The sequence below is a fragment of the Lampetra fluviatilis genome, chromosome 45 (genome assembly GCF_964198595.1).
Source record: "Lampetra fluviatilis chromosome 45, kcLamFluv1.1, whole genome shotgun sequence".
In the NCBI taxonomy this organism is placed as follows: Eukaryota; Metazoa; Chordata; class Hyperoartia; order Petromyzontiformes; family Petromyzontidae; genus Lampetra; species Lampetra fluviatilis.
In genome coordinates, this window is record NC_136319.1 from 3,691,670 (window position 1) to 3,718,071 (window position 26,402).

The 26,402-nt window shown below is 48.1% G+C and overlaps 1 protein-coding gene across 1 annotated transcript; it reads left to right on the top strand.

Moving 5' to 3' along the window:
* The first annotated feature begins 456 nt into the window (after positions 1 to 456).
* LOC144947525 (tetraspanin-1-like) lies at positions 457 to 26,337 on the top strand. Its single transcript, XM_078876741.1, has 10 exons — positions 457 to 461; positions 2,202 to 2,282; positions 7,936 to 7,992; positions 12,297 to 12,407; positions 13,319 to 13,516; positions 14,810 to 14,887; positions 16,273 to 16,371; positions 17,427 to 17,531; positions 21,035 to 21,118; positions 24,640 to 26,337. Exons 3-10 carry the CDS (start codon positions 7,936 to 7,938, stop codon positions 24,751 to 24,753), a joined length of 846 nt encoding a protein of 281 aa, XP_078732867.1. The 5' UTR covers positions 457 to 461; positions 2,202 to 2,282; the 3' UTR covers positions 24,754 to 26,337.
* Positions 26,338 to 26,402: the final 65 nt, after the last annotated feature.

Consider the following 26,402-nt stretch of genomic DNA (forward strand, 5'->3'; position numbering starts at 1 on the left):
CCTGTGGATGTCCGGGCTGTTACGGGATGCTGGCTGGAGACCTGGGCAGGCCGCGCAATTGATTTGTTGTGTTATATTGCATTGTAGGGTTGTGGGGGGGGGTAAGGGCTGTCGTCACTGTCAGTGGTGGGAGGCATGGGGAGACTTAAATGGTCCATGGGGGAGGCAGAACCGAGGACGGTTATTTTTTCTCCGGGGGGGGGAGGTGATGTAGGGGTGTCAGGGGAAGGATTCCCACCAATAGATGGGTTAGGGGGAGGGGTGATCGAGGTGATATAAGGGGAGAACGGGCGGGAAAGGGGGGCCTTTGGCGGGAACGGGATTGGGACGGCTGGCGACAGGTGTGAATGGAAGGAAAGGAATAAAGGACGAGACCCCTGCAATCTCGTGTCGGCTCCTCTCTACACAAGGTTAGAGACGCATTGACACCCGGAAACACACTGAGACACACAGAGAGACAAGGTGAGAGGGAGACGCGGGAAGAGAGAGACAATCTCAGAGACAGGGTGAGTGATACAACACAGACAAAGATCCCCCGTGTAGCCTCTAGCAGGCTGTTGGGTCAAGTGCTGTTAGTAGCGAGTAGCACTCACCCATACACTCACCCACTCTCTCACTCAGTGGCGATGTTTACTACACACCCACTGCAACCAGGTAATTCATTTGAGGCTGAGTCGATCTAGGGGAGACCCAGATAATCGTCACATGAGCGCATACAAAGGCACACACATAGACAGACACAGACACGCACAGACATACTTAGACACAAAATACAAGAAAGACACACACACGCACTGTGTTGAAACTCACTGAAGGGGATTTCCATTCAAAGCCTTAGTCTGGCTCTATGAGTCTCAGTGATTAACACTGGGCCCTATGGGAGCCTTAGTCTGCCTCTATGAGTCTCAGTGATTAACACTGAACCCTATGGGAGCCTTCGTCTGGCTCTATGTGTCTCAGTGATTAATACTGAACCCTATGGGATTCTTAGTCTGGCTCAGTGATTAACACTGATCCTATAGGAGCCTTGGTCTGGCTCTGTGACCTTCTGTGAACTCAGGTAACCAGTTTGTCCACAAGCCTAGGTACACAGATAAAACTGGCTCCGTCTAGTACAGTACTATTATTAATTAAACCTTTTTTTTATTTTACCAGGTAGCAAGGCCCCACAGAGCTATGTAGTAGCACTTCATCATAAGGCTTGACCTGGCTATCACAACATAGCTGCTCACCAAGTGGCTGATATCATCACGTGGATATTCATAGCAGCAGCCAAATACTCTGAACGCATGGAGACACATATATACATAGAGACACAGAGACCCAAAGAGACACGTTGAGACCCATGGAGATGGATTCAGACCCATAGAGATAGCTATGGACCCATAGCGACACGTAGAGACACATAGAGGCCCATAGAGACCTAAAGCGATACATAGAAGCACATAGAAACCTAAAGCGACACATAGAGGCACATAGAGATACATAGAGACACGTAGAGACCCAGAGACTAAACCTATAGTTTAATCTATGTGTCTCTGTATATACTAGCTGGGGGGACCATTACCTGGACCCAAGAGATGAGGTGGTATGCGATGGGTGTTGTGATCTACGTGAAACAGTATGCAGAAATTATTTTACTAAATGTACTAATTCGAAAACTGAAACGAAATGTATCATCGCTGCCTAAAGACCTGTTTGTATACAACATTTTCCGTACACTCTCCATCCTCTTTTGAACAAATTGGGTCTTCAATCAACAGGGTGGCATTTGATCTTGACGTAACTCTTCGACATGCCACGTTTGAGTGTCCATGAGCAGTTCAATAGTGTACAGTACGTCTTGTGATGTGCAATGTTGTTACATACCCTCACCGTGTACACTATATTTGAGCTGTGTGGAGTGTATGGTGAGGGTATTTTAAGAAAGTGAGAAGTGTCGTCATAGAAAAGTCGCATAGGCGATACACCCTACATTTTTTTCTTTTTTTATATAGATTTGGGGATTTGGCTCTCGAAGGGTGGGGTTTATGTCTAAAAGAATTTTCCAGCCAGCACGCCCTAAGCCCCGCGGTGGGAATAGGCTATTCCTTTTTCACGTCCGTCACCTTTAAATGAGTAAAATTAGCGTTTTTGGAGATTTTTATTCAATTATTTAGTTTGTTTGTCTATTATTGATTTATTTCCTTTTCCATGCGCTGGCTCACAACGCAGCCTGCTGCACTTGCGAAAAGCGGCCACTACGTTACCCCCAAGCAATCCACGCGCGCCATCGCCCCAAGGTAAGTCCCACAAATTAGTCTTATAAGCATTTATCTCATCACACTTTGCACTGCTAACATGGGTTGCACCTAGCAACGCACACACGATCGCCACAAATTTTGATTCGCCTTACACATGCAGCAAAAACACACCAAACACGTACATTCTTCACTCTGTGCAATGTCCTCTTCTCCCCACCCCACCCCAATGATACCCCAATGTGTCCTGAAACTACTATAGAGCCCCTACATATTATTATAGCGCTTACATCCCATTATTATCGCGTGGCCGGGGGGACTGGGCCAGCCCCCAGCCTGCCAAGGTGACACCTCGGCGGGCTGGGAAATCTAGGCGAGCCCGGGGGCTCTGCACGGGACTAGGCCTCACCACGGCACTCTGTCTGCTTACTACTTTGTGCTATAGATTCCATATATACTGCTATACAGTCAGCATGTACTACTGTAGTGCTAGCAGGTACCACCACAGTCATTATGCACTGCAGTCATCATAGCAGGTACCAACACTGTCGCTTGCCCTGCTTTTATCATAGCAGCTACCATCACAGTCAGTATGCACTGCAGTAGCTAAAGCAGGTACCACCACTGTATGCACTGCTGTAATCATACCAGCTACCACCACAGTCCAAATGCACTGCTGTCATCATAGCAGGTACCACCACAATATGCAGTGCTCTTATCATCGCAGCTACCACCAAAGTCCGTATGCACTGCTGTAGTGAAAGCACGTACCACCATAGTATGCACTGCTGTATTAATAGCAGGTACCACCACTGTTAGTATGCACTGCCTTTGTGATGGCAGGTTACACCACAGTCACTAGGTACTGCTGTAGTGATAGTGCATACCGTCGATGTGTGTGTGCGTAAGTCCATGTGTGTGTGTGTTAGTCAATGTGTGTGAGTCTGTGTGTCAGAGTCGATGTGTTTGTGTGTGTCAGTCGATATGTCTGTGTGTTTGTGTCAGTCGGTGTGCGTGTGTGTTAGTTGCTGTGTGTGCGTCGCTCCATGTGAGTTAGTGTAAGTCCATTTATTTCTGTGTGTTTTGGTCCATGTGTGCGTGTGAGTCCATGTGTGTGTGGCTCTATGTGTGTGTGTGAGTCCATGTATGTTTGTGTGGGAGTCTATGTGTCAGTCGATGTGTGTATGGCAATGTGTGTATGTGTATGTAAGTCCCTGTGTGTGTGTGTCTTAGTCGATAAGTCTGTCTTTGTAAGTCCATATGTGTGTGTAGGTCAATGTGTCTGTGAGTCTTTGTATGTGTGTGTGAGTCCATATGTATGTGTAAGGCTATGTGTGTGTGTGAGTCGATGTGTGTGTGTAACTCAATGTGTGTGTGTCTAAAGTCGATGTCTGTGTTAGTCCATATGTGTGTAAGTCGATATGTTTCTATGTGTGTCGGTCGATGTCTGTAAGTCGATGTGTGTGTCTGTCTTTTTCGCCCGGGCAACGCTGGGTACTTACCGCTAGTCTATATATAAGGGAAATGTGTGAATATGTGTGTCTGTTCAAAATATTTAGCATACTTTCCGGACGTGCAACAAACTTGGAATTTACCATGTGGGTACTTTCCAGACTACACCATGCAAACAATTATAAAAATAGACTTTTGTATTTTTTTTGGGGGGGGGGGGGGGGCGCAATAATGCATATATTTTGGATAAAAATAAATAATGGATAGGATATACTAGGCTACAAACTTTACACTATGTATAGACTTTTGGATGGGGGGGGGGAATCACCATGAAGTGTGTAGCGTCAACCCGCATACAGGACTGGCGAGAATCGATATCTAGTGAGCGTTAGTGGTATCGATTAAACGGGAATAGGCCGATTTAAAAGAAATCTACAACCATCGATTCCTTTGCTCGATTTAAAGAATCGAATTTTGGCACGTGAGCGTAAGTTTCTATTTCCACCGCGCGTTGAGTTTTATTTTAATTAATGAGGTAATGTTCTAAGTTACATATTTTCATTTGTATATGTTATTAAGTTTTAATAAGTTTTTACATTCATTTTTCCCCTGGGCAACGCTGAATACTTCCCGCTAGTAGTGAAATGAAAGAGACATTAAAGAGACGTCAGCCATTAATGTTGTGCAACAAAACCCACTTCTCAATGTGGTATCGACTGCAAACTTGGTATACTGATGTCATACTGATGACAATACTATATTCTATCATTAAAAATTTAAAACATATTTTAAAACATTATTTTTTACATGTTATGGTTCGGCTTGGGTCTAATTGTCCACGCTCAACTGATGTTGGCTGTAAATCACTACGGTTCCTTATGTTGTGGCAAGCTTCGGGGCCACTTCCTGGAGTCGTGGAGTTCTGCCATTACTAGTACATTTCATTAAAGCGTGTTTTTAAAAAAAGTATTTTGAAATATTACTTATTCCCAAGGGCCTTGAGGTCTTTCTGAGCATGGTTTTACCAACCACGGGGGCTTTGTCAGGAACCTAACCTGCTATTTTCATGAGCATTTAGGTCTTGCGAACCACGGTTTTGTCAACACTGTCAAGGGATTTCTCTACATAAAGAGTGAACACCCCCCCAACGCTGCCATAATCATGATCGTGCTGCTGTTAAACTTCCCCTATGGTGTTTCAAATGATATGGAGGCCCCTCACGCACTGCTGCTGCAGATAATAGTAATACCAGCTTTTCATAAATTATCTCAAAGCGCTGTACAGAACACAGCAGCAGCAGACACTCGCCATGAATATAATTATGAGTTCGATCCCGACCCTGGGAGATGTGAACTACCTCACCTGGTATGCAGGAGGGCGTTGGTTCGATCCAGACCCTGCCAGATGTTAACTACCTCACCTGGTATGCAGGAGAGTGTGGGTTCGATCCAGACCCTGGGAGATGTTAACTACTTCATGGTGGAGGGCGTGGGTTCGATCCCGACCCTGGGAGATGTGAACTACCTTGCCTGGTATGCAGGAGGGCGTGGGTTCGATCCCGACCCTGGGAGATGTGAACTACCTCGCCTGGTATGCAGGAGGGCATGGGTTCGATCCCGACCCTGGGAGATGTGAACTACCTCGCCTGGTATGCAGGAGGGCGTGGGTTCGATCCCGACCCTGGGAGATGTGAACTACCTCGCCTGGTATGCAGGAGGGCATGGGTTCGATCCCGACCCTGGGAGATGTGAACTACCTCGCCTGGTATGCAGGAGGGCGTGGGTTCGATCCCGACCCTGGGAGATGTGAACTACCTTGCCTGGTATGCAGGAGGGCGTGGGTTCGATCCCGACCCTGGGAGATGTTAACTACCTCACCTGGTATGCAGGAGGGCGTGGGTTCGACTCAGACCCTGCGAGATGTTTACCTCGGCAAGCTTCGGGGCACTTCCTGCAGTCGTGGAGTTCTTCCATTACTAGTACAGTACATTTAATTAAAGAGTGTTTTTTAAATAGTTTGTAAAAAATATTATTTATTTAATTGCTGGAGGGGTTGCCCCCCTACCTGAAAATACTGGCTCCGCCTCTGCTTTGATCCACATTGCTCAGTGTAGCTATAGTGCTGTTCGTAATGTGTACCCCCTCACTCACCGGGGGGACGATACCAACAGTTTTGGATGGACTGATACTTTAAAACATAAAAAAACACAGCATTATAAAATCACTGCAACTATTAATGTACAATGATTAACACATTACAATTTAAGTCAACGGAATAGGGTTAAGTTGTATTTGTAAAATTGTGAAACAATGGGATACAATCATCCCTGTGGTTCATAATGGTTTCTGTCTCCGTGGGTTTCGCTCCAGGAATTGCGGAGACATCTTTATGAAATTGTAATTCAACCTTTAAATACATTTTAAACGTAAAACATTTATTTGTGTTAACATCCCCGATTGTAAATTCAGTTTTGGCCAACCAACAGGCCGGAAAGAAATACAGTAAAACCTTGGATTGCGAGCATAATTCGTTCCGGAAACGTGTTCGTAATCCAAAGCACTCGTATATCAAAGCGAATTTCCCCATAAGAAATCATGGAGACTCAGATGATTCGTTCCACAACCCAAAAATACTATTCCTATAAAAATGATTAATGCAAAATACCTTTTTATATTTTTATTTAATATAAAATAATCAAATTTATTAATTAAATTTAATCGTGGCTGTTGTGAGGGAGACGAGAGAGAGGAGAGGAGGGTTATTGTGTAGGACGACTTTCACTTGCAGTACAGTTACTAAAGAACAGTCACTATACTTGGACACAAAATAAAAAAAATGCTTTACGCACACACACGTGGTCACAACACTATAGTAAACACCGTAGCTCGCACGGATGTTGACTATACGAGTGAGGCACGCCGACTGAGACCGAGCATGGGAGACGATTACCTACAATCCCGCAGCGAGAGAGAGAAGAACCATCGGCTCAGTTGTGATCATGTGACGCTCGGCAGACAAAGCGTATACTGTACGTACTACAGTACTCGCTCGTTTATCAAATTAATATTTATTTTAAAAAGGTGCTCGTCTTGTAAAACACTCGCAGACCAAGTTACTCGCAATCCAAGGTTTTCCTGTAGTGCTACATTTTGGAGGCGAGTATCGTAATGACGCATGCACGCACCCACGAAACTACTAACTATTATATATAGATCTCTATGGGTCTCTACGCTTACAGAGTATTTGACTGCTATACATTTCCACATGACGATTACGATAAGCCACTTGTTTGAGCTATCGTTTGTGATGGCCGGGTCACTTCTGAAAAAGAGCTACATAGCTCAGTGGGCCTTTACCTGGTAACAAATAAGTAATATTAAAAAAACTTTTTTTTAACACACGCTTTAATGAAATGTACCGTACGAGTAATGGCAGAACTCCACGAGTCCAGGAAGTGGCCCCGAAACTTGCCATAACGTAAGGGACCGTGGTGATTTACAGCCAACGTCAGTTTACCGTGGACAATTCGACCCAAGCCGAAACATAACATATACAAAAGAATAAAATATTTTTTTATTTTTTATGATAGAATATAGTATTGTCATCAGTATGACATAAGTATACCAAGTTTTGCAGTCGATACCACATTGGAAAGTGGGTTAAAATTGAGTTACAGGATTTGAGGATACGACAACAACAACAGACACAGTGAGTTAAATAAAAGCGTGTAATAAATAGTTTATAGTTTAGTTTTAGTGTCTGGCTGTGGAAGAGTAGATTTGGTGTTTCCGTATCTCTCTGTGTGTATTTGAGGGAATTTCACTCTGTATCTGTGAGCATCTTTCTTCGTGTGTTTCTCTGTATCTCATCTGTGTTTCATCTGTGTGTATGTGTATATTTCTCACGTGGTGCATCAGCCAGTCATCTCAGTCATCTCAGTCAGTCGACCCGTGGCACCTGGGTCTGCCCCGTGACCTGCCAGTGGACGTTCGTCACTTCACGTGGCCTCAAGGTGCACATAGCCTGGCACAAGCGTCGTGGTGACGTCACCGCCACTTAGTGGCGAATGGCGGTTGTTGTGTTATGTTATCTCTCGCTGTATCTCTGTGTGTACTCTCTGTATCTCTCAATGTGTAGATCTGATTTATCTGTACCTCTGTATCTGTCTCTGTATCTATCTCTGTATATATGTGTAGATCTGATCTCTCTTTCTCTGTTTGTCTGTGTGTGTAAATTTTTTAAGATGGGAGCCATCAGCTGGATGTCAAAAATTGCTTCAGCCTGCGGAGCCATCATGCAGGTGAGAGCTGATGATGTTGTTGATGGTGATGATGATGTTGACGATGAAGCTGCTGATGATGTTGATGGTGCTGATAATGTTGATGATGATGATGTTAATGGTGGTGCTACAGGTGGTAATGTTGATGATGGTGGTGCTAGAGGTGGAGGCAGTTCTGCACTGCTACCCAGTGTGTCCGCAGGTGGCGGATAGTGGAAATGCCTTCTCTGAAGGTTATCTACAAATAAACAGGGGCAACTCTGACTAATAAGCAGTCATGGACCAAGCAGCAACAGAACCACCAGGGTGTGGTCAGGACTACAGATGGCAATGCTTTTCCTCTTGAAAAGCCACATGTACCCTTTGATGATGCTGTGACATGGCGAGTATTAGGTAACCATTATAATGAGTTTTGACTTAAAACTTTCATGACTGAAGGAATTCATATTCTAGGGGTTTTTTCGGTAGTCACATAGATAAATAATAACAATAAAATAATAAAAATGAAAATAATGTGAATACAAAATAATAAAATATCACGACGTATCGATTGCAACACAAGCGGTGATGACGACCGCTTGTGTTGCGATCGAAACGTGAATTTTATTATTTTTTATTAACTTTATTTTTATTATTTCGTTATTTTTCTATCTACGTGCATTACCGAAAGAACCATAGAATAAGAACATAATGAGCCTACCTGCCCCCTGCCATGGGTTAACAAGCTCTCAACGACAGATGTTAAGATCTCAACGGCTGTGAAGGCAGACGAAGGCTGCAGCAGAATTATACCTCCAATCGTCTTGGTCTCCGTGCCATTAGATTCATGGTTCCATTCGGTCAAGATCTTGTGTGGAAGCTGCTGTGCATATGCCCCAACTCTTGACTCTAATGTTGAAACCAAAGAATAAATTTACGTCAATCTTGACCAGGTCCTTTCTACCGTTCCTGTGAGAGACAAATTTGTTCTTCTCATGATTTTAATGCCAGAGTCGAATTGAACCATTGGCAAGGAAGGAGTGGGAAAAGTCAATTCCAATGGCATCCTCCTTTTGACCAAATGCATGGAACATGGACTCATCATCGCAAACACCCTGTTTCGCTAGAAAAACAAATACAGTGGTACCCTGGAGATCGAACTTAATTTGTTCCAGAAGGCCATTCGAACACCGATTTGTTCGAACACCGAATTAAGTTTCCCCATAAGAATTAATGTAAATGACATTAATTGGTTCCAGACACAAGAAATTTCTCATAAAGCATTTTTACACGAAGTTTACAGTAATTACATGCATAAAATCATACAAAAAAACAAGAAAACAATAAATAAATGGAATAAATGAATAAATATATGGAATAAATGAAATAAATTAACATTGAACAAAAAAGTTAAGGAACAATGTTTTGCGGGTCTGCACTGGGTGAGAGCTACGTGTTAACTGAGCCTCTTACACCGCGGTAAAACCTTTGTCTGGGCAAGCGTCATGCACGCTGGCAATACGCGTCTCAGCCGTACAGGTTCTTTCAAGTCGCCATTGCCCGTTCGACCTCCTAATTTCGTTCGGTTTCTGGGGCAAAAAATGTTCGTGAATATCGTTCGAACACCGATTTGTTCGAGTTTTGGTGCGTTTCGATCTCCGAGGTTTTACTGTACAAAACATCATGGCAACATCCACGATCTAAGCACTGGAACTTGGTCGATTACGTCATTGTTTGTGCCCGGGATCGTAGAGATGTATGCATCGCCCAGGCTGTGATAGAAGCTGATGATTGCTGGACTGATCATCCACTCATTTGCTCAATCATGTCCATAAAACTGGCGACCAAGCGACGGCTGCAGCGGAAGAGATGAAAGGTCAACTTCTAAGGTCTCAAGGACTCGATTAAGCAAGACCTCTTCCGCCAATGCCTCAATGCAGAACTGTAAAACTTCAATCAACTACAGTGGGCGAGTGTGGACAGTGCTTGGGGTGTCCTTAAGACCACCATCATGAACACCTGTAAAGAAACTTTGGTAGTTCCTACCAAAAAACATCAAGACTGGTTTTATGAGAATGATCAGGAGATCCAAAAGTCCGTGGCAAAATTATACTAAATTCAACCAAAAGATGTCGAATTGCCAACAAGCTAAAAAGATGGTGGAAAGATAAGGTGACAGAGATCCAGCATCTTGCCGACTTCCATAATATGCACGGCTTTTTCAGTGCCACCAGAACCGGCTATGGTCCGAGCACTCGGGGACCAGTTCCCCGAAGGCCTAAAAATGGAGGAGATCTGATCAAGGAGAGGGAAGCTGTCAACACTCGTTGGAAGGAGTATTACGAAGATCTTCTCAATCGTGACTCGTTCGTCAATGACAGTGGTTCCGCTCCATCCCACAGCACCCAATAAAAAATTTGCTTGGAAACCCCCCAACCCTTGATGAAGTGAGGAAAGCCATCAAGCAGATGAAAAACAATATGGCATCTGGAGCTGATGGAATCCCTGCTGAAATATTTAAACAAGGGGGAGAGGATTCCACACCATGGCTCCCAACAGATAATCTTGAAGATTTGGAAACACGAGGAAATCTGAAAGCTATCTCAGGGATGCCATGATTGTGACAATTTATTAGAAAGGAGATAAGTACAATTGTGGAAATTACAGGTGGGACGCCTTGCTGTCCACTGGAGGAAAGATCATCGCACTAACCCTCCTGAACCGTCTTCTACCACTTCCTGATGAATTCCTCTGAGAATCCCCAGTGTGGGTTCAGGCTATCGAGAGGCACAACTGACACGATCTTCACTGCCCGTCAACTGCAGGAAAAATGTCAGGAACAACACAGACCTTTCTACATGGCCTTCTTTGACCTCACGAATGCCTGTGATTCTGTCAACCGAGAAGCACTGTGGAGGATCCTTCAAAAGTATGCATGTCCACCGAAATTTGTCACCATTCTTTGCCTGCTGCATGATGGTATGCAAGCAGTGATTCTTAGTAATGGATCCATCTCGGACCACTTTGAAGACTGGAGTCAAACGAGGCTGTGTCATCGCCCCAACATTCTTCTCAATATTCCTTGCTGCGATCCTACAGCTAAGTACTGGCCAGCTTTGAACAGGAATGGAGCTAAAGTACCTAATGGATGGTAAGCTGTTCAACATCAACAAACTTCGATCTAAAACTAAGACCATCTCGGCAGCAGTTGTTGAGCCCCAGTATGCTGAAAATGCTGTAATGTGAGCCCATTCAGAAGCGGATCTTCAGGCAATCGTCAAAACTTTTCCAGAGGCATATGAGGAAATGTGACTGACGCTTATTATTTTAAAGACTTAAGGTCCTCCATTAACCGGTTATCAATCAGCAGTCCTCAGCTCCAACAATCTAAATCCATGGTGAGACTCCGGAAAATATTTATATTTTCCATACCTCGGAAGAATGCTAATATCGACAAAGACATCCAAAATCTCCTGAAATGTGCAAGTGCAGCTTTCGGTCAGCCGAGGAAAAGGGTATTTGAGGAACCTGACATAAGGTCCAAAACCAAGATCATGGTTTATCAAGCAGTCGTAATCTCTACCCTACAGTACGGAACTGAGACGTGGATAACATTATAGGAGCCATGTCAAAGCGCTAGAGAAGTACCATCAACGCTGCCTGCGGAAGATCCTTAAAAATCAGGTGGGAGAACACACACTAACGTCAGCGTCCTCTCGCAAACAAACACCACGAGTATTGAGGCCATGGTCATTCTACATCAGCTTGGCTGAGCCGGCCACAATGTCCGTATGCCCAACTCCAGACCCCCAAAGCAAGTATTCTACTCCCAGGTTAGTCAGGGTGTCCGTTCAAGAGGAGGGCAGTGAAAGCTCTTCAAGGATGTCCTCAAGGCCAACATGAAGAAGTGCACCATCGACACCAACTCATAGGAGATTATTGTCCGGGATCTCCTCCGATAGAGATGGAGTCTATTTCAAGGATCTAACCATTTTAAAACTAAATGGTGGAAACAGGAAGAAGAAAACGGGAATGGTGGAAACGGCAACACTGCAGCCCCACTTACTAACCCAGTTCCAACCACCACTATTTCTGGACACATGTGCCCGAGCTGCAGCAGAATTTGTCAATCCCAGATCGGTCTCTTCATTCATCTTCGGACCCACAGATAATACAACTTTTCTATGGAAGACAATCATCCTCGATTGCGAGGGATAGCCTATAATATGTTGATGATGATTCTAATGGTGCTGTAGGTGATGGTGGTGGCGATGATCATGATGTCGATGATGGTGTTGATGATAATGATGGTGGTGTTGATAATGATGACGTTCATGGTGCTACAGGTGGGTTCTTTGCTGGGCAAGATCCTGGGGCTGATTCGTGACTTCACCGTGGGGCTCACCGTGGCCAGGCTCCTAAAGCTCATCACCACGCTGTGCAGCCTGATCATCATGGTGACTCGCTCACTCACTTGCTTACCCACTCACTCACACACTCAATCAGCCACTCGCCTACTCACTTACCCACTCACTCCACCACTCACTCACTCAGCCACTCATCCACTCACATACTCACCCACTCAATCAATCACTTACCCACTCGCTTACCCACTCATTCACTCACTCACCCGCTCCCTCAACCACTCACTCACTCGCTCACCCACTCACTCAACTACTTACCCACTCAGCCACTCACTCATTCACCCAATCTCACTCACCCGATAACTCACCCAATCGCTCATCCACTCACTCACGCACTCGTTCACCCACTCGTTCACCCACTCGCTCACCCAATCACTCACCCACTCACCCAGCCACTCACTCAGCCACTCACTCAGCCACTCACTCAGCCACTCACTCGCTCACCCACTCACTCAGCCACCCACTCAGCCACTCACTCAGTCACACACGCGCTCAGCTACTCACTCAGCCACTCACTCGCTCACCCACTCGCTCAGCCACTCACTCAGCCACTCACTCAGCCACCCACTCACTCAGCCACTCACTCAGCCACTCACTCAGCCACTCACTCAGCCACTCACTCAGCCACTCTCTCAGCCACTCACTCACTCAGCCACTCACTCAGCCACTCACTCAGCCACTCGCTTACCCACTCACTCAACCACTCACTCAGCCACTCACTCAGCCATTCTCTCAGTCACTCACTCAGCCACTCACTCGCTCACCCACGCGCTCAGCCACTCACTCAGCCACTCACTCAGCCACTCACTCAGCCACTCACTCAGCCACTCACTCAGCCACTCACTCAGCCACTCACTCAGCCACTCACTCAGCCACTCACTCAGCCACTCACTCAGCCACTCACTCACCCACCCACCCACTAACCCCTCTTTTCTTCCACAAAGGCGGTGGGTGGCTCCTTGCTGGCTCTGGGCCTGTGGAAGGGCCACGCGATGCTGGCTCGCTCGCTCTTCCCCTCGCTTTCCGCTGTCTCGACCACGGCGCTGCCAACCGCCTGCGTGGCCGTGGGTGCCGCGGCTCTGCTGCTGGGCGCGCTGGGGCTGCTCGGCGTCTACCGGGAGGGCAAGTGGCTGCTGGCTGTGGTGAGCGGGACGGAGGAGCGGGAGAGAGATTGTGAGAGTTTTAAATAGACTTCATTTGCTGCCAGCAGCAAAAGCGTTTAGCACGGCGTCACGTGCGCTGCACGTCACAAACGCTACCCGTGGCACGCACGACAAATAAAGCGCGCACCAAACACAATCGCCACTCCATCGAGGCTGTCTTCAGCATGGCTGAAGAAGGCCTGGCCACTTAGAAGGTTCTGGCGTTGGGGCCTTCAGAGTGGTATCAAGGTGGGTTTCCTGGAGGAGAGTCACGTCTGCCTTCTGTTCTTTAACAAAGCGACAGATCTGGCCCCACCTTTTGTCGCTACGAGCACCGTTGCAGTTCAGGCTGGCTACCTTAATACCTGAAGTCAGAGAGTGAGCGGTAGCTGTAGCTGAGGCAGAGGTCGCAACCGAGTACCCGATACCCGTACCCTACCCGATACCCGGCTACCCGTACCCGGCTGGGTACGGGTACCCGTTTGCGACCCTGGTGCGGCCGGGTACGGGTATGGGTAGGCCGTGAGTCACTGGTGAGTCACCGTTTGTCACTCATTTCGGGTAGGGTACGGGTACGGGTAGGGAACGGGTATCCGTACCCATACCCGGCCGGGTACGGGTACCCATTTGCGACCCTGGTGCGGCCGGGTACGGGTAAGGAATCAAAACCCGTTTGCGACCTCTGAGCTGAGGGGAATCATTTCTGAATGGAAGGATTCCTCCTCTTCACCTTTTGCACGAAAGATTTGAGGCGGTAGCATTCCTGCTGGGTGAACCCAACTTCTGTGGATGCCGATAAATTATCTGGGAGGTCTTAAGGAAGCCGATCACATCAGTGGCGAATGAGAGAGTGAGAGTGAAGTGAGAGAGAGTGACACGGTGGATGGTCAACGGTGAACGATCGCCGCCACATTGACTCCTCCTCCTCCCCTCTCTCCGTGTGTCTCTCTCCCCACATTTCTCTCTCTCCTTGTCTCTCACTCCCCGTGTCTCTCCCCGTGTCTCTCTTTCTCACTCCCCGTGTCTTTCCCTGTGTTTCTCTTTCTCACTCCCCGTGTCTCTCCCCGTGTCTCTCACTCCCCGTGTCTCTCGCTGTGTCTCTCTTTCTCACTCCCCGTGTCTCTCCCTGTGTCTCTCTCACTCCCCGTGTCTCTCCCCGTGTCTCTCTTTCCCAGTGTGTCTCCCTGTTTCTCTCGCTCACTCCCTGTGTCTCTCTCCCCATCCCTCTGTCTCTCTCCCTCTCCCCTGTGTGTCACTTTCTCACGCCCCGTGTCTCTCTCTGTCTCTCTCTAGTACTGCGTGCTCGTCCCTATGACCGGGCTCATCGCGTACAGCATGGGAGGAATGCTCGCTCTCCAGATCTCAGACAAGGTGAGTTGGCTCCCACCACCGCCACTGAAGGTCAAGAGACGGGTCCACGTCTCCGACACTCATGCGTAAACCAATAACAAAAACTAAACCATTTTTATTAGTGTAGTGTATAGTAGTGTAGTGTACAGTACTGTAGGGTATAGTAGCGTAGTGTATAGTAGCGTAGTGTACAGTGTAGTGTATAGTAGCGTAGTGTATAGTAGTGTAGTGTATCGTGTAGTGTATAGTAGTGTAGTGTATAGTGTCGTGTATCGTCGTGTAGTGTATAGTAGTGTAGTGTATAGTAGCGTAGTGTATAGTAGTGTAGTGTATAGTAGTGTAGTGTATCGTGTAGTGTATAGTATTGTAGTGTATAGTGTCGTGTATAGTCGTGTAGTGTATAGTAGTGTAGTGTATAGTAGTGTATAGTGTAATATATAGTAGTGTATAGTAGTGGAGTATATAGCGTAGGGCATAGTAGTGTATAGTAGTGTAGTGTATAGTAGTGTAGTGTATAGTGTAGTGTATAGTCGTGTAGTGTATAGTGTAGTGTATAGTAGTGTAGTGGATAGTAGTGTAGTGGATAGTGTATTGCAGTATAAATATTTCTACGGAAAGGCAGCCGTACAAACATTTGAAACAAATTCAACGTGGCGCTCTGCATGCGTGTATGATGTAATTTACTTGCGCTCGCCGGCTAGTCCAGGGAAACAAATTGTTTATGATCGATGAGTTTAGAAAGGTCTTTAAAACTAAACTGTAGACTAACTTTTATTTTATTTTACCAGGTAGTAAGGCCCCCACTGAGCTATGTCATGACTCTTGTTAGAAGCGACCTGGCCATCACAAATGATAGCAGCTCCACCAAGTGTCTGACAACATCATCATCATCACGTGGAAATTTATAGCAGCACCCGTCTACTCTTAAACACGTGGTGACGTCAATCCGAAATGTCGACAGGAAAACACCAGAGGACCCGGAGAAAAATCGACGCAGTGACCACCACAGGGATAGAAACGCAGAGTACGATTATACAGCAGCAGACATTGTCAGGGTCTGGAATTGAAACCATGACCTCCTGTATACCCAGTGAGAGAGAGAAAACATCTCCTAGCCACCGCGACACCCCCAAATCAACTGAACATTCTCTCTCCCTGTGTCTCTCTCTCCCCATGTCTCTTTCTCCCTGTGTCTCTCTCCCCATGTCTGTCTCCCCGGGTTTATCTCCCCGTGTGTCTTGTCCATGTGTCTCTCCCCGTGTCTCTCTCTCTCCCCGTGTCTCTCTTTCCCTGTGTCTCTCTTCCCATGTCTCTCCGTGTCTCTCGCTTTTCCTGTCTCTCTCCTCGTGTCTCTCTCCCCATGTCTCTCTCTCCCCGTGTCTCTCTTTCCCCGTGTCTCTCTGCAGGTGGAGCAGGTGGCTAGAGCTGAGGGAGTACACGTTCTGCAGACCGAATATGGAGTGGACTCCAAAGTCACTGAGGAGTGGAACTCAGCCATGAGCATCGTGAGCCACTCAGCATTCACTAACCCACTCACTCACCCACCACTCACTCACTCAACCAATCACTGACTCATCCACCCACTCACTCTTGCACCCACCCACTCATTCACCCTCTCACCGACCGACCAACCGACCCACCCACTCACTCACCACCCACGCACCCACTCACTCACCCACCCACTCACTCACCCACCCACTCACCCAAACACTAAACCACTCTTTAATCCACTCACTCACCCACTCACTAATCCACTCACCCACTCACTAATCCACTCACCCACCCACTCACCCAACCACTAACACATTCACTCACTCACTCACCCACTCACTCACCCACTCACCCACCATCCACTCACTCACCCACTCACTCACCCACGAACTCACCCACTCACTCACTCACTCACACACGAACTCACCCACCACCCACTCACTCACCCACCACCCAGGAACTCACCCATGAACTCACCCACCCACTCACTCACCCATGAACTCACCCACCACCCACTCACTCACCCACCACCTACTCACTCACTCACCCACTCACCCACCCATCCACCCACCCACTCACTAACCCACCCACCCACCGACCAACTAACCCACCCACCTACCGACCCACCCAACTACCCATCCACCCACTCACTCACCCGCCCACTAACCTACTCACTCACCCACCCACTCACTCACTCACTCACCCACCCACACACCCACTAACCCACCCATAAATCACCCACTCGCTCACCAACCCACTCACTCACCTACTCACTCACCCAATCACTAACCCACCCACTACCCCACCCACTCACTCACCCACCCACCCACTAACCCACCCATAAATCACCCACTCGCTCACCAACCCACTCACTCACCTACTCACTCACCCAATCACTAACCCACCCACTACCCCACCCACTCACTCACCCACCCACCCACTAACCCACGCATTAACTCACCCACTCGCTCACCTACTCACTCAACCACCCACGCACTAACCCACTCACTCACCCAATCACTAACCCAACCACTCACCCAAACACCCACCCTCTCTGTCTCTCTCCCAGCTCTCCTGTTGTGGTATGAACAATGCAAGCGACTTCTTGGGTGGTCCACCCCAAGCCTGCTGCTCTGATGGTGAAGTTGCCCCATCCTGCTCTGTCTACCCACAGGTGCCCACAAATATGACAAAGATAAATATCCCCCGTGTAGCCTCTAGCAGGGCTGTCGGGGGCAAGTGCTGTTAGTAGTAGCATGTAGAATTCACACACCCACTTAAGTGGGTGAGAGGGTGAATGAGTTAGTGACTGGATGAGTGGGTGAGGTGAGTGACTGAGTGAGTGTGTGGGTGGGTGAGTGAGTGGGTGAGTTAGTGGATGAGTGAGTTAGTGGGTGAGTGAGTGAGTGAGTGGGTGAGTTAGTGGATTAGTGGGTGAGTGGGTGAGTGAGTTGGTGAGTAGGTGGGTGGGTGAGTGGGTGGGTGGGTGAATGAGTGGGTGAGTGAGTGCGTGAGTGAGTGGGGGAGTTAGTGACTGGATGAGTGGGTGAGGTGAGTGACTGAGTGAGTGTGTGGGTGGGTGAGTTTGTGGGTGAGTAAGTTGGTGCCGGGCAGCAATGCTGTGGATGGCAGTGCTGTGGCGAGAGGGCCATTTAAATTGGCCTTTCCCCTCATGGCGTTTGTAACCACCACAGTGGCCAAATGGGGGCTCTGGACAGGTGCGAGGGGCTGCTAACCCCTCCACCTTCAATTAATTACCACTAAACCACGACGGAAATTTTTTATAAATAAGCTTGTGCCGGAGGCTCCAGGGGGACAGGCGTCTATGACGTCTCCTGGCCAAACCCCATTTGGCAGAGCCAGAAGACTGAATCCTTACCCTCGGGGCTCCTCCAGAAACAACAAAAAACCACTACGTGTGGCCACGTGGAATGTTCGAACGTTCAGTGCGGAGGAGAGGCTGCCAATCCTCTGTCGGGAGCTGGACCAGTACCACCTGGATCTCTGTGGTATTCAGGAGGTCCGGTGGACCAGCTCTGGCTCCTGCCACCATGAGGGGTGGACAGTCCTCTTCTCGGGGCAGGAGACTGCCAAACAACAGGGAGTGGCTGTTATTCTGAACAAAATAATGAAGGGGGCGTGGGAGCGTGGCGGTGAGGTGTGGGAAGCTGTAAGCCCCAGGCTACTTTGGGCTCGCCTTCTTATCAACCAGAGGCGAGGAATGGTGGTCATGGTTACTTATTCCCCCACTGAAGAAGAACATCTGTGGAGGGATGCAGGCAAGGCTGATGAGTCAGATGCCTTCTCTGACCTCCTGTCACAAGTCATCTTGTTGGGTGACTTCAATGCCCGAGTTGGTCATGATGCTGGCACCTGGTCTGGAGTGATTGGAAGGCATGGGCCAGATCAGCTCAATAACAATGGCAGGAGGCAGCTAGATTTTTGTGCAGCCCATGGGCTTGTAATTACCAACTTGCTGTTCCAGCATCAGTGCATCCACAGAACATCATGTATGCATGCCGGGTCCAAGAAAGAACATCTGCTGGACTACATAGTGACAGAACAGCGGATGCGGGCCCATGTCCTTGACACCAGGACCTACCGTGATGCTGATCTGCCAACTCACCATCGACTTGTCATCTGTAAGATGCGCCTGCCATTCTTTCACTCCGGTGGTGGGTGTACACCCAGGACCCCATTCAAACCCTTAGTGGCCTGGTCTCAGCTAGCTGATGAAAGTTTCAAGCGAGAATTTCATCATCGCTTGCGGCTGGGTTTGGCATCGTCCCATGGGCGAGGTTTAGGACTGTGGCTCATGCAGCTGCAATGGCTGCTTTGGGTACACGGTCCAGACGTCCCCAGAGACCCTGGCTGACAGAGGAGGTGTTCAAGCTGGCTGGGAAAAAGTGACAGGCCCACTCATCGGCTACAGCATCCCACGTCGGAGAATGAGGAGGCTTACCGCAGCCTTCGCTGGGAGGTTCGGAGAGCTGTGAGGCGCTGCAAGGATGGGTGGTGGTCGCGGGTTGCTGAGGAGATGGTCTGCCTCATTGGCCTGTGATCACAAATGCCTCTTTAATTCCATCAAAAAAGTAACCTGCAGTGCTATACCAATTACCATGAGCATTTCTGTGAGCCTGGAAAACATGGGACAAAGTGGGGATGACCCTGCCGAGGCTGCGGTGTCTCAAATATTGGAAGAAGTAGTCACATCCTGTGAGTAGTTGGCTGAGGTGCCATCTGTTGAAGAAGTACTGAAGGCGATCCAGAGCCTGAGACCAGGAAAAGCACCAAGCAGAGATGATCTCCCAAGCGAAATGCTGAGGAAGGGTGGCATTTGTGCACAGACTGCCCTACATGACATCATAACAACAGTCTGGACCACTGGAGGGGTTCCGCAGGATTGGAAGGATGCCCTGGTGGTCCCCCTCTTTAAGAAGGGGGACCGCACACACTGTAACAATTACAGGTGCATCTCACTCATCAGTGTGCCGGGAAAGGTCATGGCAAGGATTATTCAACATCGCGTTGATAGGCACGTTGAAGAGAGGCTTGCGGAGCCCCAATGCGGTTTTAGGAAAGGGCGGTCCTGCACAGATGCAATATTTTCTGTCCGTCTGCTACAGCAGAGGTGTAGGGAATTCCAACAAGACCTACACCTCTGCTTTATTGACCTGGTCAAAGCCTATTATACCATCAGTAGGCCTGGGCTCTGGATTGTTCTTCGTGCTTTCGGAGTCCCTGACCCTCTGCTCACGATCATTAAGGACCTTCATGATGATGAGTGGGCCCGGGTAAAACTACGTGGCTGGGAGTCGGAGCCATTCCCTGTACACCTTAGGGTGCGACAGAGATGTCCTCTGGCTCCCACATTATTTAATATCTATTTTGACCACGTAGTTTGTGAAGCTTTCAATAGCTGTACCGGAGGAATTTCCATCTGGTACAAATACAATGGGAGGCTGATCGATGCCCGGGTGCGGTCAAGGAATGGATTCCTATTGCTCAACCATGTTATATATGCCGATGACCTGTTAATTGCTGCTCACTCAGAAGAGGAGTTGGAGGCGCTGTTGCAGTTGGAGGCAGTCGCCCTCCAACAACAATGGAGGGCGGAGGAGCGACGCTCACAACAACGAGCGGAGTGCCAGGTGGCTAAAACACAGCAAGTTGGCACAATAGGGAGCACAGGTGGTACATCAGCCAGTCGTCTCAGTCAGTCGACCTGTGGCATCTGGGTCTGCCACGTGACCTCCTGCCAGCGGGCGTTCGACACTTCACGTGGCCTCAAGGTGCACATAGCCTGGCACAAGCGTCGTGGTGATGTCACCGCCACTTAGTGGCGAATGGCGGTTGTTGTTGTTGAGTGAGTTGGTGAGTGAGTGGGTGAGTGAGTGGGGAAGTGTGTGACTGGGTGAGGTGAGTGACTGGGTGAGTGGGTGGGTGAGTGGGTGGGTGAGTGAGTGGGTGAGTTAGTGGATGAGTGAGTTAGTGGGTGAGCAAGTGGGTGGGTGGGTGTAGTGGGTGAGTCGGTAGGTGAGTGAGTAGATGGGTGGATGAATGGGTGAGTGAGTGAGTAAGTAGGTGGATGGGTGATTGGGTGAGTGAGTGGATGAGTGATTGAGTGAGTGAGTGGGTGAGTGAGTGAGTGGGTGATTGACTCTCTCTGTCTCTCAGGGCTGTATGGATGCTCTCATCGTGCTGGTTGAATCCCACCGCTCCCTCGTGCTGGGACTCCTCATTGCGGTGCTCGTTGCCCTGGTAACCACACTCACTCACTCAACCACTCACCCACTCTCCCACCCATCCATTCACTCACCCACTCACTCACCTACCCACTCATTCACCCACTCACTCACCTAATGATTCACTCACTCACTCACCCACTAACTTACTCACTACCCACTCACTCGCCCACTCACTTATTCACTCACTCACCCACTCATTCACCCACTCATTTACCCACCCACTCACTCAACGGCTCACTGACCCAGCGGGGTGGGTCATGTCAGCCTTCTCGTGGCCCATCCTGTTATGTGAACAAAGCCTACAACGAAATTCGTAATGAACAACATCGCCACGGAAGCCGTATGTCGCCAGTCAACCTCTGGGTTACAGCAGTTCGTCCATGCCAGGTAAATGTTGAGGGCCTATCCCGAGTGAAGATGAGTGTCCTCGCGAATATTTTTCAGCAAGAAAACATCGCCATCCTTACTATCCAAGAGACACGCGTGGATGAAGGCAGCTCTCTACTGTTGAACATTCCAGGGTACATCCTCACTGCTTCTAAGGACCACGCTAATCACGATCTGGCTACTTACGTCGCGCATCGCATCAAAGACGCAGCGGAAGTTATTCAGATGGACAAAGACTTCACAATTGGGATAATAATCGCCGGTCTCATCGTGTACAATGTCTACAAGCTGCCAGCAACAACCTGGCACTTATCACCATTGCCAGCGGTGCAACATCCCCTGATCTACATAGGCGACTTCAACAGCCATCAGACGAGTCACTAGATTCTGCCAGACAAGCAAAGTGGGCAGCATTGATGGATTCTTTTGACTTCATGCACTCCAGCCGCAGGGCATGGGGGTAACTCCAGAAGCTCAGTGGAGCGGCACCCTAAGAATATCGGACTGTTAAGGCAACTGCTAATGGGATAGCGGCGCAGCTTCTTGGCAATACAGAAACAATAAAAAGTTGAAAACAAAAATGCACAGCAAAACAAGCCACAAAAGATACATTCTCCACCTGTGACAAAAAATCTCCTCTGTCTGCAGCTGTACTTCCAGAAGAAATAGATGCCGCACTGGCGGTAACAAAGGCAGGTAAGGCCGCATGAATAGATGGGATTTACCTGGAATTCCAAAAACACATTGCCACCAGCAAGCTACCAACACTTTGGAGAAAGCTGAAAACATTGCTCTCCGCAAGCCAGAAAACCCTGCTTGATAACCCACACAGCTACAGGCCAATCTCTCTTATTTGTACAGTGTACAATCTACAAGCTACTGGATCGAGTAATGGTAGCTCGACTCTCTCCTCTCTTGGAAGCCACCATATCACCTGATCAGGCAGGTTTTCGGCCACAACGAATCTGTTGTGACCGGGTCCTCGCCTTTACATCACACATCGAAGCCAGCTTTGAGCATTAACAGAAAACAGCGGCTGCTTTTATAGACTTGTCATCTGCATACGACATGGTCTGGCGCCAAGGACTCCTCTTTAAACTAGCCAACACCATAAAGTGTGAAAAAAACGGTTTACCTCATCGCCAGTATGCTAAGCAGCTGACAATTTCGCATCCATCTCGGAAACCAGGTCAGCCACCCACGAACTCTACAAAATGGCCTACCGCAGGGGTCGGTATTAGCACCAGCCCTGTTTAATCTGTACACCAGCAACATGCGGGTCACATTAATCAGCAAGTTAATTTACGCAGACGATCTAGCACTGGTCAGCCTCGCAGCGATACTCAGCACAGCTCAAGACATCTTGAACACCGACCTAAAAGAAATTGGAAGATTATTTTTCATTCCTGGCGACTTAAGCCAAATCCAACCAAGACTGTGTCCTCAGCATTCCATCTCAACAACGCGGAAATAAAAATAACCCTGAATGGCGAGTTTTGTGGTAAAACCATATCCCACGACCCACTCCCAAAATACATTGGAGTACTGCTCATTAAACAGTCCCACTCTCAGGCAACACCTTGAGCAGTTGAGCAACAAGATACAAACCCGCGTGAACATCATCCATAAACTGGTGGGAACTAGTTGGGGCTGTGATGCTCGAACACTACGGACTGAAACGCTCGACCTCGTGTATTCGACGGGAGAGTATTGCTCACCTGTTATGGTACGCAGCGCTCACACTCGAGTTATGGACACACAACTGAACATTGCAATTCGTGCTATCAAAGGTACACTGAAGTTGACACTGACCCGGTGGCTCCCAGTGCTCACCCACATCGCTCCGCCGCAAATCCGTCGTAAAACGGCGGCCGTCGGGGAGTACCAAAAAATTGTCGTCAAGCCGCACCTTCCGATACATCGGGGCATAAACCCAGTGCCGCCTGTTTGCCTAAATCATACCACCACTTCTGGATCACAGCAGCCTCACGCCACGCCACAAATACAAATGAAGGCGAGAGATGGAAGAAAGTCTGGACTGCGGCCGACGTCAAAACTAAACATCTCTTATCCTACCATCGAACCTCCCGGTTTCAACCTTCCACGCCGCCAATGGTCGACCATCAACTGAATTAGGACCGGGCATGGCTGATGCGGCTACCTGATGTACAAATGGCGCATCAAAGATTCGGCGTCCTGCGAGTGTGGCCATCAATTCCAAATCATCGACCACATTGTAAACACTTTGCCGCCGCTGCTGCTGCTACTGTCTTCACTTGTTTAAAGTGGGAATGGACGAGATCCACTCCGTGTCTGAACAGACAATTGAGTGGATCTTAATTCTAGATTTGAAGCTTTTGTGACTGCAATAATTCATACTCTTAGTTTTTTTCGGTAAAGTCACGTAGGTAAAAATAAATAATAATAATAATAATAAATAAATAAATAATAAGTTTCACTTCATACAGTCATTTTTTGCTGTGACGGTCCCACCTGATGACGGAGACTTGTGTTGCCTCCGAAACGTCGTGATTTATTATTTTATTTCTATTATTATTTCTATTTTTTTTACCTACGTGACTATACCGAAAAAACCTAAGAGTATGAGTAGATCTTGACTTAAAGCTTTCATGACAACAGGAATTCATATTCTTTGGGTCTTTCGGTAAAGTTACGTAGATAGGTTCAAAGAAAATAACAAAAAACTACGACGTTTCGATCGCAACACAAGCGGTCGTCATCAGGATAGGGAAAACAAATTGAAGTTTTTTGTTATTTTCTTTGAACATATCTACGTGACTTTACCGAAAGACCCAAACAATAATAATTGAGTGGATAACAACATTCTAAAAGTACATATTTAATTTGCTGCTATTCATCCATACAAAAGAAGAAGACTCACCCACCCACTCACTCACCCGCTTACTCACTACCCACCCATCCAGCCACTCACCCACCGACTCACCCACCAACTCACCCACCGACTCGCCCACCGACTCGCCCACCGACTCGACCACCGACTCGCCCACCCACTCACCCACCCACTCACCCACCCACCCTGTTTGAGAAGAGCTGGTTTTCTGGAAGGCTTAAGTGCCATGTGACCTGATTCTGCCCCGCCATGGGAATGTGGAATTTCCCCCGCAGCCTCTGTCAGCCCTCACCTCTGGCCTCCTGGCCCGCCACCTTCACGTGCGGGATAAGAAGATCCGCGCCCTGGACGGAGACGGCTTCCCAGCTCCACGCACGGCTCCCATCTAGAGAGAGAGAGACGGGCCTGTGACTCCCTTTGCACTCTCTACACTCTACACTCTCCTGACACTCTCCCCACACTCCTCACTCTCTCCCCACTCTCCTGACACTCTCCCCACACCAGAGGTCTCAAACGGGTTTTGATTCCTTACCCGTACCCGGCCGCACCAGGGTTGCAAATGGGTACCCGTACCCGGCCGGGTACGGGTACCCGTTCCCTACCCGTACCCGTACCCTACCCGAAATGAGTGACAAACGGCTACTCACCAGTGACTCACGGTCTACCCGTACCCGTACCCAGCCGCACCAGGGTCGCAAACGGGTACCCGTACCTGGCCGGGTACGGGTAGCCGGGTATCGGGTAGGGTACGGGTATCGGGTACCCGGTTGCGACCTCTGCCCCACACTCTCCCCTGCTCCATTTTCTCCCTCTCCTGACGCCAGCTTATCTACAGTGCACTTACCAACCACTAGAGGCCGCTGATACACCCTCGTTTTCTTTCACCCACCAACCACTCGAAGCCGCGATAATGCTGCAGTGCACTGTGGGCTCAAGCTCGTTAGCACGAGAAGAGGTTTCTTATTTTTAACCGCTTTTGTGATTTGGTTGCATTTTAAATCGGGTTTATTTTTTGGTTTGCTTAAAAAAATGTTATTTACCGTATAATCATGTGACTATCTGGTGACTTTCCTGGTGACCTCGGGGGTGGAGCTGGTCCAAAGGGGAACGCAGAAGCAGAATCTGTATTTATACTGCAAAATTAATCCGATGAGCTATGAAGCTCTTTGTAACGTTCAGAAGGGGCACGAGGTAAATTATGTTGATTCACTCTTCAACACACCGGTGGGCTAAAGTAGTGAATTTTTTGTCGTTTGTAAACGTGACACATTTTTACTATTTGGCCGTGTCGGGTGGTGGAGGGTTGGTTACGACACATTTATAAATGACGCGATCTAACCCAAAAACATTTATTATGATTAATATTGGTCGCGAAAGCCTACATGTTAAACTGAGGTAAGAACGTTACAACAACAAACAGTACAAAAACATGATAGTCGTGAAAGTCCCTGGAAAGTCCTTGGAAAGTCTCTTTTAAAGTAATAGTTGTTTTCTTCTCTAGGGCTGTGTAAATCTTAATGCAATATCGAGGCCTTCACGGGAACCACAGCAGGGCAGCCTTCTTCAACCATGGATCGAGATCTGTTGCCAAAGCTTCGTGGTTAAGGGCCGCCACCACCACCCGGCGCAGGATGACAGAGACAGGAAGACGCACAGAGAGAGACAGCGAGAGACGGAGACACACAGGGAAAGATTGACAGAGTGAGAGAGATACAGAGACAGACATAACGAGAAAGAGAGAATGTAAGACAGAGAAAATATTTAATTGAAAATCCGGTTGGAAGTGGTGGTTGAATTGAGGATATGAATCATGGCTCAACAGTAAATCCTTGGCAAACAAAAATGTTTGAAATATATTGTTTTTTCTGTCAAGATGTCTCGTTGAACTCTCCCAACGTTTGCCAGACGTCTGCCCCATGCATGTGGTCTGTCTGCCTGTGTCTATAACCCAAAATAAACTTTAAAAAATATGATTGATGTGATGAGTCCGTGTGCTATGTTTTATAATCGAGATACTAGCATGCAATCGACGTGTACG

Excerpts from the sequence above, each read along its gene's own strand:
- LOC144947525 (XM_078876741.1), top strand. The coding sequence starts at position 7,936 with ATGGGAGCCATCAGCTGGATGTCAAAAATTGCTTCAGCCTGCGGAGCC. Across the intron at positions 12,408-13,318 it reads TGTGCAGCCTGATCATCATG|GCGGTGGGTGGCTCCTTGCT; the intron begins GTGACTCGCTCA and ends TCTTCCACAAAG. Across the intron at positions 17,532-21,034 it reads CCTGCTCTGTCTACCCACAG|GGCTGTATGGATGCTCTCAT; the intron begins GTGCCCACAAAT and ends TCTGTCTCTCAG.